At 40.9% G+C, this 17,631-nt stretch overlaps 1 protein-coding gene across 1 annotated transcript in view; it reads right to left on the reverse strand.

Moving 5' to 3' along the window:
- Positions 1–13,151: 13,151 nt before the first annotated feature.
- The window catches only part of SLC26A8 (solute carrier family 26 member 8), a gene marked incomplete at its 5' end in the record, with an annotated part of 83,385 nt that continues 78,905 nt past the window's right edge, over positions 13,152–17,631 (reverse strand). The window contains one exon of the mRNA XM_081139597.1: positions 13,152–13,853. Within this exon, the coding sequence (XP_080995723.1) occupies positions 13,404–13,853 (450 nt within the window). The 3' untranslated portion in view covers positions 13,152–13,403. The remainder of the gene's footprint in view (positions 13,854–17,631) is intronic.

Raw genomic sequence — 17,631 nt, forward strand, 5'->3', positions numbered from 1 at the left:
GTGTCCAATAAAAGTTAATAAGTATGCAGAGAAGCAGAAAAATATGACCTTTGAGAAGAAAAATCATCCAGTTGACATTGACCTAGAAAGTACATTGATGATAGAATTAGTGGAAAAGGTCATTAAAACAACTTTAACTGTATTCCATATGTTTAATAAATTACAGGAAATGTTGAACATATTAAGTAGGGATATGGGAGATACACAAAAGACCAAAATTGAACTTCTAAAAAAGAAAACAATAATGTTTGAGATGAAAGGAATTCACTGGATGGGTTAACAGCTGATTTAGACATTGTAGAAGAAAAAAAATCAAGAACCTTAACATATAGCTATAGAAAGTGTCCAAAAGGAAACACAAAAGGAAAGACGAAAGAAAATCAAAAGAAAACCTGAGAGTATCAGTTTGCTATGGGACAAGTTCAAGTGGATTGATACACATGTAAGTGGAGTTCCTGGAAGAGAAGGGAGAGGGAAAGAATAAATACTTGAAGAAGAATAGGCAAAAATCTTACAGATTTGATGAAAACTATAAACCACAAAACCCCCAAACCTCAATAAGCCCCAAGCAGAAGAAATATGAAAACTACACCAAAGTACATCACAATCAATTTATTTAAAACCGGTAATAAAGAGCAATCCTTAATAAGACTAAACAAAAAGAAAAGTTTTGGTAATTAAGTAAAAAAAGAGACAAATCTTGAAATCAGCTGGAGGTAAAAGATATGTTACACACAGAGAAGCGAGAAAGGGAGGACAGCAGATTTCTCTTTAGAAACCATGCCACCCCAGAAGAGTGGAATAACCTCTTTCAAATGCTTAAACTGCCAACCTAGACTCGACTTAGTGAAAATATCTTTCAAATACAAAGATGAAATTAAGACTTGTTCTGACATAAGAAATTTGAAAGACTTGCCCGGCCAGGCCTGGCTCAGTGGTTAAGCGTCGACCTAGGATCCAGGCGATCAGGGTTCGATTCCCTGTCGGGGCACATGCCCAGGTTGCGGGCTGCAGCTGATCAATGACTCTCTCATCATTGATGTTCCTATCTCTCTCTCTCCCTCTCCTTTCCTCTCTCTGAAATCAATAAAGATATATTTAAAAAAAAGAAAGAAAGAAATCTGGAAGACTTACACAACAAGAAATGTTCAAGGAAGTCCTTCAAGCAGGAGGCAAGTGATACTAGATGGAAATAGGGACTTACAGATCGGAATGAAGAGCAACAAAAATGCAATGTGAGTACATATTTGAATTTTTTTATTATTTAAATCTTCTTAAAAGATAGTTGGCTATTTAAAATAAAAATAATAACAATGAATTTGGGGGCTCTGATACATTTAGAAGTAAAATGACAAAAATAGCACAAAGGTTAGGAGGGAAGATGGGCAAGTGTATATTTGTAATGTTTTTATACCATATATGATGTCATATAATATCACTTGAAGGTAGACTGTGATAAGTTAAATATGTATATTATAAACTCTGAAGCAACCACTAAAATAACCCCACAAAGAGTTATAGCTAACAATCCAACAAAAATGATACAATTAAATCATTAAAAATATTCAATTAATCTAGAAGGCAGCAGAAAAAGAAAGAAAAAGAAACAAAAAAGCCAGATGATACAAATAAAAAAACAAATAACAGTGGGATAGACTCAAACCTAACCATATCAATACTCACATTAAATGCAAATGGTCTAAATATCCCAATTAAAAAGTGAGAGATTTTCAGACAAAGGAAAAAGCAAGACCCAATTACATGCCACCTACAAGAAAATCACTTTAAATATAAAGACACAATTATGTTAAAAATAAATAAATAGAAAAAGATTTACCATGGTAACACTATTTTTTTTAAAAGTAGGAATGGCAATGTAAATTTCAGAGAAAAATATCACCAGTCACAAAGAGTATCATTTCATTAGGAATGAATGGGTCCGTTCATCAAGAAGACATAACAAAGCTAAATGTTAAGCAACTAACAGCAGAGCATCAAAATACATGAGCAAAAGTGACAGAATGCAAAGAAACAGACAAACCTTTAATTACACTTGGAGTTTTCTTTTTTTAAAAAAATTTTTTTTAACCCTCACCCAGGGATATTTTTTCCATTGCTTTTCAGAGAGAGTGGAAGGGAGGGAGGAGGGGAAGAGAGAGAGAGAGAGTAAGAGAGGGAGAGAGAGAGAAACATTGATGTGAGAGAAACACATTGATTGGTTGCTTCCCTCACGTGCCCCGACTGGGTCCTGGGATCAAGCCTGCAACTGAGGTACATGTCCTTGACCAGAATAGAACCCGACACCCTTCAGTCCCCCAGCCAATGCTCTAACCACTTAGCGAAACCAGCTAGAGCTGGAGTTTTCAATACCTCTCTCTCAATAACTGATGGGCCCGGCCGGGCGTGGCTCAGCGGTTGAGCGTCGACCTAGGATCCAGGAGAACAGGGTTCGATTCCTGGTCAGGGCACATGCCGGGTTGCAGTCTAGGCAGCCAATCAATGACTCTCTCATCATTGATGTTTCTATCTCTCCCTCTCCCCTTCCTTTCCTCTCTCTGAAATCAATAAAGATATATTTTAAAAAAAATAAAAATAAAAATAACTGATGGAACAAGTGGACAGGAAATCAGTCAAGATTTAGAAGATTTGAACAGCACTAACAACCAACTTGACCTTACTGACGTTTATAAAACCACCTTCCCAAGAACAGCAGAATACACATTCTTTTCAAGTGCACGTGAATCATTTGCCAAGATGGACCTTTTCCTGGATTATAAAACAAGTCTCAAAAAAATGGAAAGGAATCAAATCATTAAAGCATGTTCTCTCACTACAAAGGAATTAAGTTAAAAATAAATAAGGGAAAGATATCTAAACAATATCCAAAATATTTGGAAACTAAATAAAACACTTCTAAATCCAGAGGACAAAGATGAAACCAGGAGTCAGGAAGAGAAGCAGCAAGGTCTCAAGCCCATTACCTCTGTTCCCACCTTAAAAATCTCATCAAAGAAGGGCAAATGAGGCCCAAAATAAGCAGAGAAAAGAAACAAAGATCAGAGTAGAAAGCAATGAGACAAATATAGAAAAACCATAGTGAAAATCAGTAAAACTAAAAGATAACACTCAATTCAGGCTGAGAAATAGAAAAGAACAGAAAATACGAATATCAGATAACATGGGGGAAGTATCATTTCTTGGAACTTTTGTCTCAGTTGTGTGTTGTGTTGTGTTATAAAATGTGGACTACAGTAAAAAAAGAGTGGAAGGCACTGTTCGGGAAAACCTAGTCTCTCTCCTCCTTCCCTCTGTACCTTTTCTTTATGAATATTTGGGCTGTACATATCACATAGCATTGTAGTTTTTTCTTCTATCCATCTGTCTTCTCATCCAGATTATGAATGCCTTCGGGGCAGGAGCTATATTGAACGTTCGATCTGTGGACGCATGGAGAAATATGAGAAGAAATGAATGGGTGGGCGAATGAGGGAATGAAAAGATTCAGATACATAGAAAGCTGCTCCTCAGGCCCTATTCGGGTAGGGAAGTGGGAGTCAGAGGCTAACATGAATTTTTCAAGGCTTTTTTTCTTTGATGATGCTCACAAACAACCTTTTGGAGTCGGTCTGAAACTGAGAGACCTCAGAAATGAGCAATATGTGTTTGACCTTCAAGGTCAAAGTCATCCTTCAGCGAATGTGTTCTGAGCATCTACCGTATTATAGAAACTTGAGAAGGTTTACTCAAGGAAAGGATAGTCAAACTCAGGATTTTTCTGAATCTCACCCCAAATGGACACTAAGTCCTCAGGAGATGGGACCCTCCTGCTCATCCTCGGTCCATTGGGGACCTTGGGTTTAACTGTGCTGGGGTCAGGTAGTCCCATTGAGACTTGCATTTATCAGACTTAATAACAGATTAAGCATATTAAGTTTTTTCTCCTTTCTCGCCCTCCCCCTTTTTTGATTGAGTCTCCCACCCTCTATTTTTCCCTTTACTGGTTTGGAAATTACATGCTTTGTTTATTTTAGTGGCTACCCTTGAAATATTGCTACACATATTTAATTTGAAATGTGGAGTTAATCACCGTTTCTATCTTCCTCCTGAAAAATACAAGGAATTTAGAATATTCTGTTTCTATGCTGAAACAATTGTGTTAAAAATCTCCAACTGTGCTCATAGATTTGTCTATTTCTCCTCTTATTCCTGTCATTTTGCTTTATATATTTTGAAGCTATGCTATTAAATGCACACAGAGTTAGGATTGTTATGTTCTGTTTAATTGACCCCTTTCATCACTGTGCAGTGTGGCCTTTAACCCTTAGGATATTTCTGATCTCACAATCTACTTTATCTGATATTAATATTGACACCCCAGCTTTCCTTTAGGTACAATTTGCTTGGTATATTTTCCTCCCTTCTGCTTTCTACATCTTTACATATATATATTTAATGATTAATAGATTTATTGAACAATAATACATAGAGTCATCATTGTCAGACCTGTGGCATTCAGCTGGGTGGAGGGTAGGGGGCAAGGTGGCCAGGTACTGGGGCTTGTACTTAGGGAACGACATCTTGGGAACCTGGCGCACAACTGCCTGCATATTTATATTTACATATATATAATTGGATTTTTAAAAAAACAGTCAGAAAAATCTGTATCTTCTAATTGGAACGCTTAGTCTATTTAGTTATTGATACGGCTGAGTTTAAACTGCCATCTTGCTATTGCTTTTCTATTTGTCCCATATTTTCTTTGTTCTTTCACTCAATTTTCTACCTACTTTTGGGTTAATCAAGGGTTTTTATTATTCCATTTATCTCCTCCATTAATTTATCTCCTTTAAAAATGTTATTTTAGTAGTTTCCCCAGATATAATAATATGCATCTTTGACTAATTATAATCTACATTAAATTAGTTCTTTACCACTTTATGAATACCTTAACTCCATTTACACTGTCTTGCCTTTTGTATTTTTGTAGTCGTATAACTTACTTTTACAAATGTTATAAACTGCCCAGGATAGTTATTATTGGTGCTTTAAGCAATCACAGTCAATATTCTTTTATACGGATCCACATATTTAACCTTTCCAATGTCCTTCATTCCCTGTGCAGTTCTCAGCTTCCCTCTGGAGTTATTTTCCTTCTGCCTGAAGAACTTTCTCTAACATTTCTCATAGAGTGAATCTATAGGTAATGAATTCTCTCAATTTCTGTTGGTCTAATAACATCTTTATTTCATCTTCATTTTTAGAGGATATTTGCAGTGGGTACAGGAGTTTAGGTCAGCAGATTAGTTTTTCTTTCAGAACCTAAATGATGTCACTCTATGGCCTTAGGTTCTGTTAAAAGTTAGCAATGGTGTTATTGTTGCTTCTCGACAAGTATGTGTATTTGCTCTGGTTGCTTTTAAGATTTTCTGTTCATCTTTGTTTTTCTGCAGTTTGAATATGATATGCCTATGCTTTTTTTTTTTCCTATTTATCCTGCTTAGGGTTCGCTAACCTTCTTGAATCTTTGACTTGCAAATCTTTCATGTTTTGGCAAATTCTCAGTCATTCTATCTTCAAATATTTCTTTCCCCATTCTCTTCATTCTGGGACTTCTAAAACACATATATTAGGCCATCTGACTATGTTCTACACGTTTTGAATGCTCTCTTCTGTTTTTAAAATTTTTATTTATTTTTAAATTTATCTTTATTGTTGAAAATATTAAAAATGTCTCCCTCTTTTCCCCATTGATCCCCTTCACCCTGTACCCCTCCCCCCAGCCTTTACCCCACTATTGTCTGTGTCCTTGGGTTATGCATATGTGCATATAAATTCTTATGTTAATCTCTCCCCATCCACTCACCCACCCTCTCACCTCCCCTCTGAGAGTCATCAATCTGTTCCATGCTTCTATGTCTTGTCTCTGGATCTATTTTGTTCATTGGTTTATTTTGTTCATTAGATTCCACATATGAGTAAGACCATGTGACATTTATCTTTCTCTGACTGGCTTATTTCGCTTAGCATAATACTCTCCAGGTCCCACCATGCTGTCTCAAAGGGTAAGGGATCCTTCGTTTTTAGAGCTGCATAGGATTCCATGGTGTAAATGTCCGAGAAGATACTCAATATGATTTCAATCTTCTTGAACTTGTAGAGACTTGTATTGTGTCCTAACAAGTGGTCTATCTTTGAGAATGTCCCATGTGCACTTGAGGAGAATGCATATTCTGCAGCTTTGGAGTGGTATGTTCTGTAAATGTCAATTAAATCCATCTGATCTAGTGTGTCATTTAGGGTCACTGTTTCTATGTTGACTTTTTGTCTGGAAGAGCTATCCAGTGAAATCAGTGGGGTGTTAAAGTCCCCTACTATGACTGTATTGCTGTCGATATCTTCTTTAAAGCCCTCCAGAAGTTTTTTTTGTGTTTTTTTCCAGCCTATATGAGTCTTTTGTTCTGAGGTGGGTTTCTTGTAGACACCATATATTTGGGTCTTGTTTTCTTATCCATTCAGCTACCCTATGTCTTTTGATTGGGACATTTAATCCATTTATACTTAAGGTTATTATTGATAGGTTCTTATCTATTCCCATTTTATTTCATTTTAAAAATATATATCTTTATTGATTTCAGAGAAAGGAAGGGAGAGGGAGAGAGAAAGATAGAAACATCAATGATGAGAGAGTCATCATTGATCGGCTGCCTCCTGCACAACCCTGACTGGGGATCGAGCCCACAATCCAGGCATATGCCCTGACCGGGAATCAAACCTCGATCTCCTGGATCCTAGGTTGATGCTCAACCGCTGAGCCATGCCTGGCCAAGCATCATTTTATTTATGCCTATGTTTCTCATTCTCTCTATTTCAACTTCCTATTACAGCAGTCCCTTTAATATTTCTTGCAGTGCTGGTCTGGTGGTGATAAATTCCTTTAGCTTTCTTTTTTGTTTGGAAGCTCTTTATTTCACCATCTATTTTGAATGATAGCCTTCCTGGATAGAGTAGTCTTGGTTTCAGATCCTTGCTTTTCATTACCTTGAATACTTCATGCCATTCCCTTCTGGCCTGTAGAGTTTCTAATGAGAAATCAGCTGACAACCTACTAGGAGCTCCTTTGTAGGTAACAGATTGCTTTTCTCTTGCTTCTCTCTTTGTTTTGAATTTTTGGCATTTTAATTGTGATGTGTCTTTGGGTTCTTCTTGCTTGGGACTCTCTGTGCCTCCTGAACTTGTGTGACTTTTTCCTTCACCAGGTTAGGGAAGTTTTCTGCTATTATTTCTTCAAACAGGTTCTCTAACCCTTGCTTACTTTTGACCTCTTCTGGCACTCCTATGATGCAAATATTGTTACATTTCATGGTGTCCCACAGGGCCCTTAAACTGTCATCCTGTTTTTTAAATGTTTTTTCTTTTTGGTTCTCTGATTGAGTGATTTTTTTTCTATCCTGTCTTCTAATTCTTTGATTCGATCCTCAGCTTCCCCTAATCTGCTGTTCATTCCTTTCAATGTTTTTTTTTTTAATTTCTACTATGTCATTCTTAATTTCCTTCATAGTTTCCATACCTTTTTTCATGCTGTTGAGCATCCTTATGATCAGTATTCTAGACGCTATATCTAATAGATTCTTTATCTCCATTTCATTTAGCTCTTCTTCTGGAGAATTCTTTTGTTCTTTCATTTGGGGCTTGTTTTTTTGTCTCCCCATTTTGGTTACCTGTTTGGATTTGTTTCTATGCATTAGGTAGATCTGCTAGGACTCCCAGCCTTTTGGGTGGTCCCTGGTGCAGACCAATGTCAGATGCTGTTTGTGACTGGCCTTGAGTACCCTGTTTGAAGTTTTGCACACTCCACAGCTTCTGGTTTCCTCTGCTGGGGCTGGGTGTGTTTGGACAGGACCAAGATGGGCACCAAGTCCAAGTCTGATTTTCCAAGTCCTGGGTCCAAATCAGGCAAAGACTCAAAGCACCCAGAGATTGATTGTTATTCAGTCTCTTAATGAGCCTCAGGCTGTAAAAACTCCACAGGGTGGGGCGGCTGATTGTTATCAGTTTCTTAGGAAGCCTCAAGCTGTAGAAACTCCAGGGGGTGGGGCCAGAGGTTTTCCAGCAGGGTGGGTCAATTGCTTCTTCCCCAGGCAAAAGCTGCTTAGAAGGCAATTGTCTGCCTGACATTTGTCCTCTGAATTGTCCTCTGCCATATGGGGGAATGACTTAGCACTGGGGGCCAGATGGTGCCCTCTGATATCTATTCCCCCAGCCAGCCCCCCTCGATTCTCCTCACACAGCTCTAGTTCACTCTACCCTCTCTCTGCTGGAGCCCAAGGTGAGTGGCTGCACACGTAACTGTGTGTTGGCCCTTTCAGAGGGTGCCTGCAGTTCCAGCTGCCTCTCCCTGGGTGACAGAAACCCTGCTGCTTTTCACAGCCAGATGTTATGTGAGCACCTTTCTCAATTCTGGTGCTCTGGGCTGAGAAGCCCATCTTGGGGTTTAGACCCGAGAGTTCTTAGTGGGAACCCCCACAGCTGAGCTATCCCTCAGGACCTTCAGCTGCTGCCTGTGGGAGCCCAGCCAGCCCTCTGGTGCCTCCACACTTCCTACCAGTCTCTAGTGGTCTCCACTTTTCCTCCTTGGTTATGAGGGTGCTCTCCAGCTGGTCTTCAGTTGCAGTTGATTATTCAGGCTGGTTTTTCTATATTTTAGTTGTAATTCCAGTTTGGTCCCGGGAGAGTGTTAGTATAACTTTCACTCCATCTGCCACCATCTTGGACCTTTCTCTCTTCTGGTTTATTCCCCTATTTTTCCTGTATGCGCTGCATTTTGGATATTTTCTCTTTACTGTCTGAGTTATGTAATCCTACCTTTTGCTGCATCCAGTCTGTTGTTAAACCTGTACAATGAATTTTTATTTTCCAATACTTTGCATTTCAGTTCTAGAATGTCTTTTTGATTCTTTTTCTGTAGATTATAATTCTCTTCTGGAATTATTCATTTTGTCCATCTTTTACTCTACTTTCTTGAACATATTTATAATAGTTATTTTGAAGTTCTTGACTGCTCATTCCAACACCTGGATCATCTGAGGGCCTGCTTCTATTGTATACTTTTTCTAATTATCAGACACTTTTTCTTCTTCCTCAAATGTCTTGTAACTTTTTTATTTTAAAATTTATTTATTGATTTTAGAGACGGGGGGGGAGAGAAATATTAATTTGTTATTCCACTTACTTATGCATTCACTGGTTGCTTCTTTTATGTGCCCTGACCAGAGATCGAACCTGCAACCTTCGTATAGGGGACGACACTCTAACCAACTGAGCTCTCCAGCCAGGGCTCTAATTTTTTTCCTTAATTGTATGATGGGTGTTGTGCAAAAAATAGAGACTGAAGTCAATATTATTTCTCCCCAGATAGGATACCTCTTATTAGGCAAATAAGGTGAGGGACTAATCATCTCAAGTCCATGAAAAACTGAGCTGTATTGTGGCTTTAGTTAGACTTCATCCACCTCTGGTTTCAAATGTCTCAAGATCAGGATCTTTTCCCTTCAAGAAGTGGAAAGTATTTGCCCTCACATCGAATCAAGGCTGGCATTGTCACTTACTTTTATCAACCAGATGTGGTCGGTGACACACTGCCTTGAGTGGCCACGTAAGGTCCAGGACTTTCCTGGAGAGACCATATATATATATATATATATATATATATATAGAGAGAGAGAGAGAGAGAGAGAGAGAGAGATGCTTGGCCAACCTCCAACTCTTCCTGCCATTCCAGCTGAGGTGTCAGACATGTGTGTAAAGCCATCTTCAACTTCTAGCCCCAGTTAAATCTCTAAATGACTGCAACCTTATGAATCGGCACAGCTAAACTCAGCCTAGATTGCAGAACTGTGAGCAAATAAATACATGACTATTATTTTAAGCTGCTAAATTTTGGGGTAGATTGTTATGCAGCAACAGCTTACAGAAACACAGAGTATTTGAAATATGGTGAGTCTTCCAGCAAGTGTTTGTTAAATTAAACTGTAAGAGATTAGATGGGTGGTTAGACTAGATGACCTTCATAATCCTCCCTTTCACTGAGATTCCACAATCCCAAGATCATTAATGACCTTATATTATACCATTACTTCCTCTATTTCTACTGACAAATGAGAGTTGAATCTAGATGCAATATAGTTAAGTGCTTGGGTGTCTTAGTCTATTTGAGTTGCTATAACAAATAACCATACACTGGGTAGCTTATAAACAACAGACATTTATTTCTCATAATTCCAGATGCTGACAAGTCCAAGATCAAAGAGCTGGCAGATTCAGTGTCTGGTGAGAAACTATTTCTTGGTTCACAGATGGCCATTTTCTTGCTGTGCCCTCACATAGCAGAAGGGAGAAGGGATCTCTCTGAGGCCTTTTACAAGGGCAGTAATCCATTAATAATTATAAGGGTGACCTAATTACCTTCCAAAGGCCCTACCTTCTAATATCATCACCTTAGAGGTTAGAATTTCAATGTATGGATTTTGGGAGGAAACAAACATTCAGATCATAGCATCCCACCCCTGACACTCCTTCCCCCCCAATTTATGTCCATCTCACGTGTCATCAACTCAAAAGTCTAAGTCCAAAGTCTCATCTAAATATAATCTAAATCAGATATAGGTGAGATTCAAGGTACAATCATCAGGCTTTGTGATATCTAACATATTTAGAGATGGCAATCTAAGGTCACCTATTTTGACCTGTCTCCTTTCTAAACTTATTTTTCTGCAGTTCTATTGATTATACTTAGTTCTTCACATATAAAAATCACACTCAAACCCCATTTACTGTAGAACATAAGCTGCTTTGAGGTTTTTATTCAGTAATGGAGAAAAACTTGTGCTAAGACATTTAAGCATTCAGATCCAGTCTATGCTAGTTTTCCAGTCTTTAGGATTTTTCTCCAATTTTTCATTAGAGAGATAAAAGCTTCAATGATGACAATGCTATGAAAAGTGAGTTAACCAACCCAACCATAACATTTTGTAAAGTTTGAAATATCTTAGAATTTTGGATGATGTGAATTTTGGAAGAAGACTTGGCCTTTTGTTACTCACTTTACTAGTTACTATTTATAATCAATTAGCCATTTTTCTTTATTTTATGACTGTGGAAGAGGCTGGGTGCTGTGGGTTTATAGCAGAATATTCTTTAAAGATAGAATGTAGTCCAAGCATCTGGTTGGTCTTTCTGAGGTCAAGCATCAAAACCCATATTTAGCTATGCTACAGTTGTAGCAGGAAGGACCAAATTCTAAACTCTACCACTTGCTGCCCAAGTGTCAGAAGCCATCGATTCTGTGCTTAAAGACCTTCTTCTGACAGAAATGTGGGCGTAGAAGGGAGCTGGAGGGGAGGACAGCAGCCCACAAAAACTGGGCTCTCCGTGCACTTTCTCATCTCCTCTCTTAAATGTGAAGCTTTTTCTTGGTGTTGACACATTTCTGTGCCTGTCCCTGCCACTCTGAAAGTTCATTCGTGGGTTGACCCAGTTTCTGGTTGAGCCCTTGTGCCATGGTGATTACCCTTAGGCTCCAGCTGGTTGTGTCCCGGGGTGCCCAGCTTCTGCACTCACCTTGGCTGCCACTCTTGGCCCACCATTTGGCTCTGCCCTACTAGCAGTCATTGGGATTTGCTATAAGCCTAACTCTTACTTACCCTTCAGATGTCAGGTCACACGTCATTACCATAGGAAGATGGCTTCACGTCCTCCTGATGTCTGCCCTCTGAGTTTCCTGTATTTAACTTTCAAGGTACTTATCATAATTTATAATTATTTTTGTCATCTATTTTGCTCATCTTGTATTTTCAGCACCTGGGACAGTGCGTGGTGCATAGTAGGAGTTCAATAAAGGTGTTGAGTGAGCATGGATAAAGGAAGCTTGTGACTTGGACCCCCACCCTTTTAGCATACAATTGCATATGACCTTGGGCCAGTTATAAACGTATCCGAGCCTTAGTTTATGTATGTACAAAGTAGAGGTAATGTTGTTTTATCTACCCCACAGTTTGGGGTGCTATGTATGTAGCAGGTGCTTAGTAAATGTTTGTAGAATGAGTGATTGCACATGTTTTCTCTGTGATAAGACAGAGATACATTTTATTTATTTATTGTTGACAGTATTACAGGTGCCCCGAGACACCTATATTTTAACAAGGATGTCTTTCATCTAACAGAAGAGAGAAATTGAGTGCCCAAGTAAGAGGAATCTTGTTTATTGAGTGGGAAATAAAATTCAGGATTCCATATACCTTTGCCCAGGGCTCTGTATTTCTCTTCTGGTTGTAACTTAATGCTGGTTGGTTGTTTTTTTTAAAGGGGGAGGGGGAATTTTGTTTATTTGTTAATCCCTACCAGAGAATATTTTTCCATTGATTTTTAGAGAGAGTGGAAGGGAGAGGGAGAGAAACATCGATGTGAGAGCAAAACATTGGCCTGCTGCCTCCTACATGCCCCCTACCAGGGACTGAACCTGCAACCCGGGCATGTGCCCTGACTGGGAAGCGAACTGGGAATCTTTCAGTGCACTGGACGGCGCCTGACCAACCGAGCCGCACCGGCCAGGGCTGTCACAGGTTTTAACTAACTTTGGTCCACCAGGAGCACAGACTCCGGACTGCGTGTACCTTAAATACCTGTGAGAAAGGAGCAATGCTGAACGTGAAGCTGAAGGCCTGGGGGAGTTCTCCAGAACGAACGTTCTCGTGGGCAGGTCCAGCTGCTTGGCCTCCTGAAACAGTGGCAGGATGAGATACTGACCCTGCAGAGATGCCAACATGCCTTCAGTCTAACAGTTCTTGCCTTGCACGCCGCAGAGGCCGGCTGGCCTACCCCGCCTCAGTGGGGTGCGGTAGACACCTTGCATATAAAATGCAAATGCTACAGTTGGCTTTCTCTTGCTCGTCTCTTCTCCACCATGTCCGCCCACTTCTGGTGTTTCTCCCACCCCTTTCCTTAGGCGCACAGAATAGAGAGAAGGGAGAAAATGCAGGAAGGGTCCAAATGTAATTAGAGTTATATACTTTATTTGAGCTTTATCTCTTTGGAGAAAGGGAAACAAGCTGAGAGATGATCTGATAAAAACACCAGAGGCGCAGAACGGACAGAGGAGGACATCCTTCATTAGGGTACCTGCTGAAGGTGAAATGAGGCGAGCCTGGGTGGGGCACTCGGATAATCCTTGGTATTGAGCGTTGTGACCCGGGAGTGACAGCACACTGCTGAGCAAGGAGGACAGCAGGCGGAGGGGTCCCTAGGCGAGCCCCGCCGGTCTGTAACCAGTCTGGGGCTCCTGGCCAAGCGACCCCGTCTGGGTGGGAGGATTTGTCAAGGGAATCGGACCCTTTTCCCTGGTTCATTTTCTAGGGATCCTCAGTGTCACTGTCCTTAGGTGAATATGAATTCATCTGTAGATGTCGCCTGTCCACCGACTGTGTCCTAGGCTGACTCTGACCTGCGGAGCCGGGAGACCAGTACTGCTGCCGAGGGTAAGTCTGCGACCTGGGCCTGGACTTGGGCTCAGGCTCAGGCTCGAACTCCGGCTCCAGCTCGGTCTCGGGGTCAGGCTCGGGCTCGCAGTCGAGCTCCGTCTCCGGCTCCAGCTCCGACTCCGGCTCCAGCTCCGACTCCGGCTCCAGCTCGGGGTCCTGGTCCAGCTCGTTCTCTCGGTCCGACTCCAGTATGGCGTCCAGCTCCAGGTCTACCTGTGACTCCTCCTCTATCCGTGGCCTCGGCATCTTGGTGAAGATGGGACTTATATTTGGGGGCACTTCTAGAACACGGCTGTTTATTTTATGTCTCGAATGTGCACCCTGAAACACATATAATTAGATGGGTTAAAATTTCCAATTACATTTAACTTTTGAATGGTCAAGGAATTTCAGAATACAACATGACTCGAGGGGCCAGCAATCACAAGTACCTGCAAAGTAGAAAATATTTCTGGCCTAAATCTGTTTTTCATCACCTTTGCACGCTCTGGCTCCTCAGTTACTATTCTTTAGGCTCAATCAATCCATTAACTCCTGACTTCTCCGGATTTTCTGACTAGTCTGGATTTCGTGGTCAGCAATTGGAATAGCAGTCGCCTCGGCAGCATTCTGGAACATCTTGTCCCCTTGATCTTACTTGTCCTTCCAACCCCCAATAGAATCCTTAGCAGGGCCCATAGGGCCCTTTGTGGGTGGCCTGGCTCTGGCCATCTTCTTTAGCTTCATCTCCATCTGCAGTCCCGCCCTTGGCTCTGGCCATAAAGTTAACCAAAGATGCCCGGCTCCCGCTTACCTTTGGTCATGCCGCTCCCGGTGCCCGCCCTGCCTCCGTCTCAGCCACGTACATTTCCTCACTGTTCCAGCCTCACACCGCAGGTCACTAACCAGGACCTGAGCTTCCCTTGCGCTCGCTGTGCCTCAGGCATAGCTGTCACAGCGCAGGGGATGTGCTGTCCTACTCGTCCACAGACCAGCTCCCCGAGGCAGGGCAGGGCCTGCTCCCCGACATGCCCAGTGCCAGGCACGGAGCCCGCCACCCAGCAGATGCCCCACAGGCTTCGTGAGCCAGCCTTGCAGCGAATTAACAGCTGTCACCCTCCCGAAACACGGTTGTCTCACCACACGGCCCTTGGCGTTTCCTTCTCCCGTCCTGCCTGCCCCTTCTGACTTCTGGGTGTTGGGACACCCCAAGGCTCGACCTGGGGACCCTTCCCTTCTCCACCTACACTGTCCCCGTAGGCAAGTCTATTTAGCCCCATAATTTTCACTACAGTAAAACCTCCAGATAACAGGCTGATTTGGGTGAGGGGTTGTCATGAAAGCCCAAAGTCTGTTACATAATAAAGTAGGTTTTCCGAATGCATATGTTGAAAAATGGACAACTTAGTTTACCCGTTTTTACTTCTGTAGACATGTATGTGTAATTAAAATTAAGTATATATGAAAAGTTTAATTGCACAGAAAAGTTTTCTATATGTATGTGTTATCTATATGTAGCGTTAAATTTATACTGAATAGGTCTAGTAAGTGGGTGCATTCGCCAGTCACCTCGAGTAAACAAAAGCTCACGGCTAGGGGGTGGCTTAGAGTGGCGCCAAAACTGCCGCAGAAAGTCACACCACTTGACAACAGGACCTATTAATACCAAACATACGGTGTGATCAGGTGCTAATCATTGCCGAACATCGTTTATAAGCAGTGACTCTTGGATTTATTTTTATTTATTTATTTAAAAAAATTATCTTTATTGTTCAAAGGATTACAGGTATCCCCCTTTTCCCCCATTAATCCCCTCCAGCCCACACCTCCCCCAAGGCCCTCCCCACACTATTGTCTATGTCCATGGGTCATACATATATGCATATAAGTTCATAAGGTCATACATATATGCATATAAGTTCTTTGATTAATCTCTCCCCCTCCAAACCCCACCCCCACCTTCCCTCTGAGATCCCTCAGTCTGTTCCATGCTTCTATGTCTCTGGATCTGTTTTGTTCCTCAGTCTATTTTGTTTATTAGATTTCACATATGAGTGAGATCATGTAAAACTGAATCAGGAAGAATCAGGAAACCTGGATAGGCTAATAGCAACCGATGAAATCGAAGCAGCAGTTAAAAAAACTCCCAGCAAACAAAAGCCCTGGTCTGGACGGCTTCACAGGGGAGCTTTCTAATTTTTTAACTTGTAGGGTTAGATAGTTTACTACAAATGTTTCTTGCTTTTTGAAGGAGGCCTGCAGTGCTATGAACTTCCCTCTCAGGACTGTTTTCACTGTGTCACATAGATTTTGGATTGTTGTGTGTTCATTTTCATTGGTTTCCAGGAAGTTTTTGATTTCTTTCTTGATCTCTTTGGTAACCCATTCATTGTTTAATAACATGCTCTTTAGTCTCCATGTGTTTGAATGTTTTTGAGTGTCTTTACTGTAGTTGATTTGTAATTTCATGCCATTGTCATCCGAGCTACTTGATATGATTTGTCTTCTTGAACTTGTAGAGACTTGTTTTGTGTCCTAACATGTGGTCTATCTTTGAGAGTGACCCATGTGCACTTGAGAGGAATGTATATTCTACAGCTTTGGGGTGAAATGTTCTGTAAATATCAATTAAATCCATCTGATATGGTGTGCCATTTAGTCACTGTTTCTGTGTTGACTTTTTGTCTTGAAGATCTATCCAGTGAAGTCAGTGGGGTGCTAAAGTCCCCAACTATGACTGTACTGCTGCTGATCTCTCCCTTCAAGTTCTTAAGGTTATTATTGATAGGTCCTAATTTATTTCCATTTTAATTCTTTATGTCTATGTTTCTCTCTCTATTTCTTCTAATTACAGCAGTCCCTTTAACACTTCTTGCAATGCTTCTATTTCTACTTCTAATGACAGCAGTCCCTTTAACATTTCCTGCAATGCTGGTTTGGTGGTGATAAACTCCTTCAGACTTATTTTGTCTGGGAAGCTCTCTATTTCACCATCTATTTTGAATGATAGCCCTGCTGGACATAGTAGTCTTGGTTTCAGGTCCTTGCTTTTCATTACCTTGAATACTTCATGCCATTCCCTTCTGGCCTGTAGAGTTTCTGCTGAGAAATCAGCTGACAGCCTTATTGGAGCCCTTTTGTAGGTAACAGATTGCTTTTCTCTTGCTACCTTTAAGATTTTTTGTCTTGAATTTTTTATTTTAATTATGATGTGTCTGGGTGTGGGCCTCTTTGGATTCTTCTTGCTTGGGACTCTCTGTGCCTCCTGAATTTGTGTGACTTTTTCCTTCACCAGGTTAGGGAAGTTTTCTGCCATTATTTCTTCAAACAAATTCTCTATTCCTTGCTGATTCTCTTCCCCTTCTGGCATTCCTATAATGCGAATATTGTTACATTTCATGTTGTCCCATAGCTCCCTTAGACTGTCCTCCTGGTTTTTCATTTTTTTTTTCTTTTTGGATTTCTGATTGAATTTTTCTACCCTGTCTTCTAATTTGCTGACACGATCCTCAGCTTCCTCTAATCTGCTTTTTATTCCTCCAATGTCTTCTTTATTTCTGCTATGTCTTTCTTCATTTCTGATTGGTCATTTTTTATAGTTTCCATACCTTTTTTCATGCTGTTGAGCATCCTTACTATCTATATTCTGAACTCTATATCTGACAGATTGCTTATCTGCATTTTATTTAGCTCTTTTTCTGGAGACATCTCTTCTTTCAGTGCTTGTTTTTTTGTCTTCCCATTTTGGCTGCCTATTTGGGTTTGTTTCTATGTATTAGGTAGGCCTACTAGGACTCTGTCTTTTTGGATGGTCTCTGTTGCAGGCCAAGGTCAGATGCTGTTTGTGATTGGCTTTGAGTACCCTGTTTGGAGCTATCAACAACTCACAGCTTGAGGTTCCCTCTGTTTGGGCTAGGTGTGTTTGGACAGGAGCAAGATGCACACCAAAATCTGTTTTTCCAAGGCCTGGGTCCAGAAGCAGATCAGGCAAAGACTCAAAGCACTCTGAGGTCTGCCTCTGCCTGCAGGCTGATTAATCTGATTCTCTTAATGAGCCTCAGGCTGTAGGAACTCCCTGGGGTAGGGTGAGAGGTTTTCTCCCAGGGTGGGGCAATTGCTT

Source organism: Miniopterus schreibersii (assembly GCF_964146895.1).
Source record: "Miniopterus schreibersii genome assembly, chromosome: 6".
Lineage (NCBI taxonomy): Eukaryota > Metazoa > Chordata > Mammalia > Chiroptera > Miniopteridae > Miniopterus > Miniopterus schreibersii.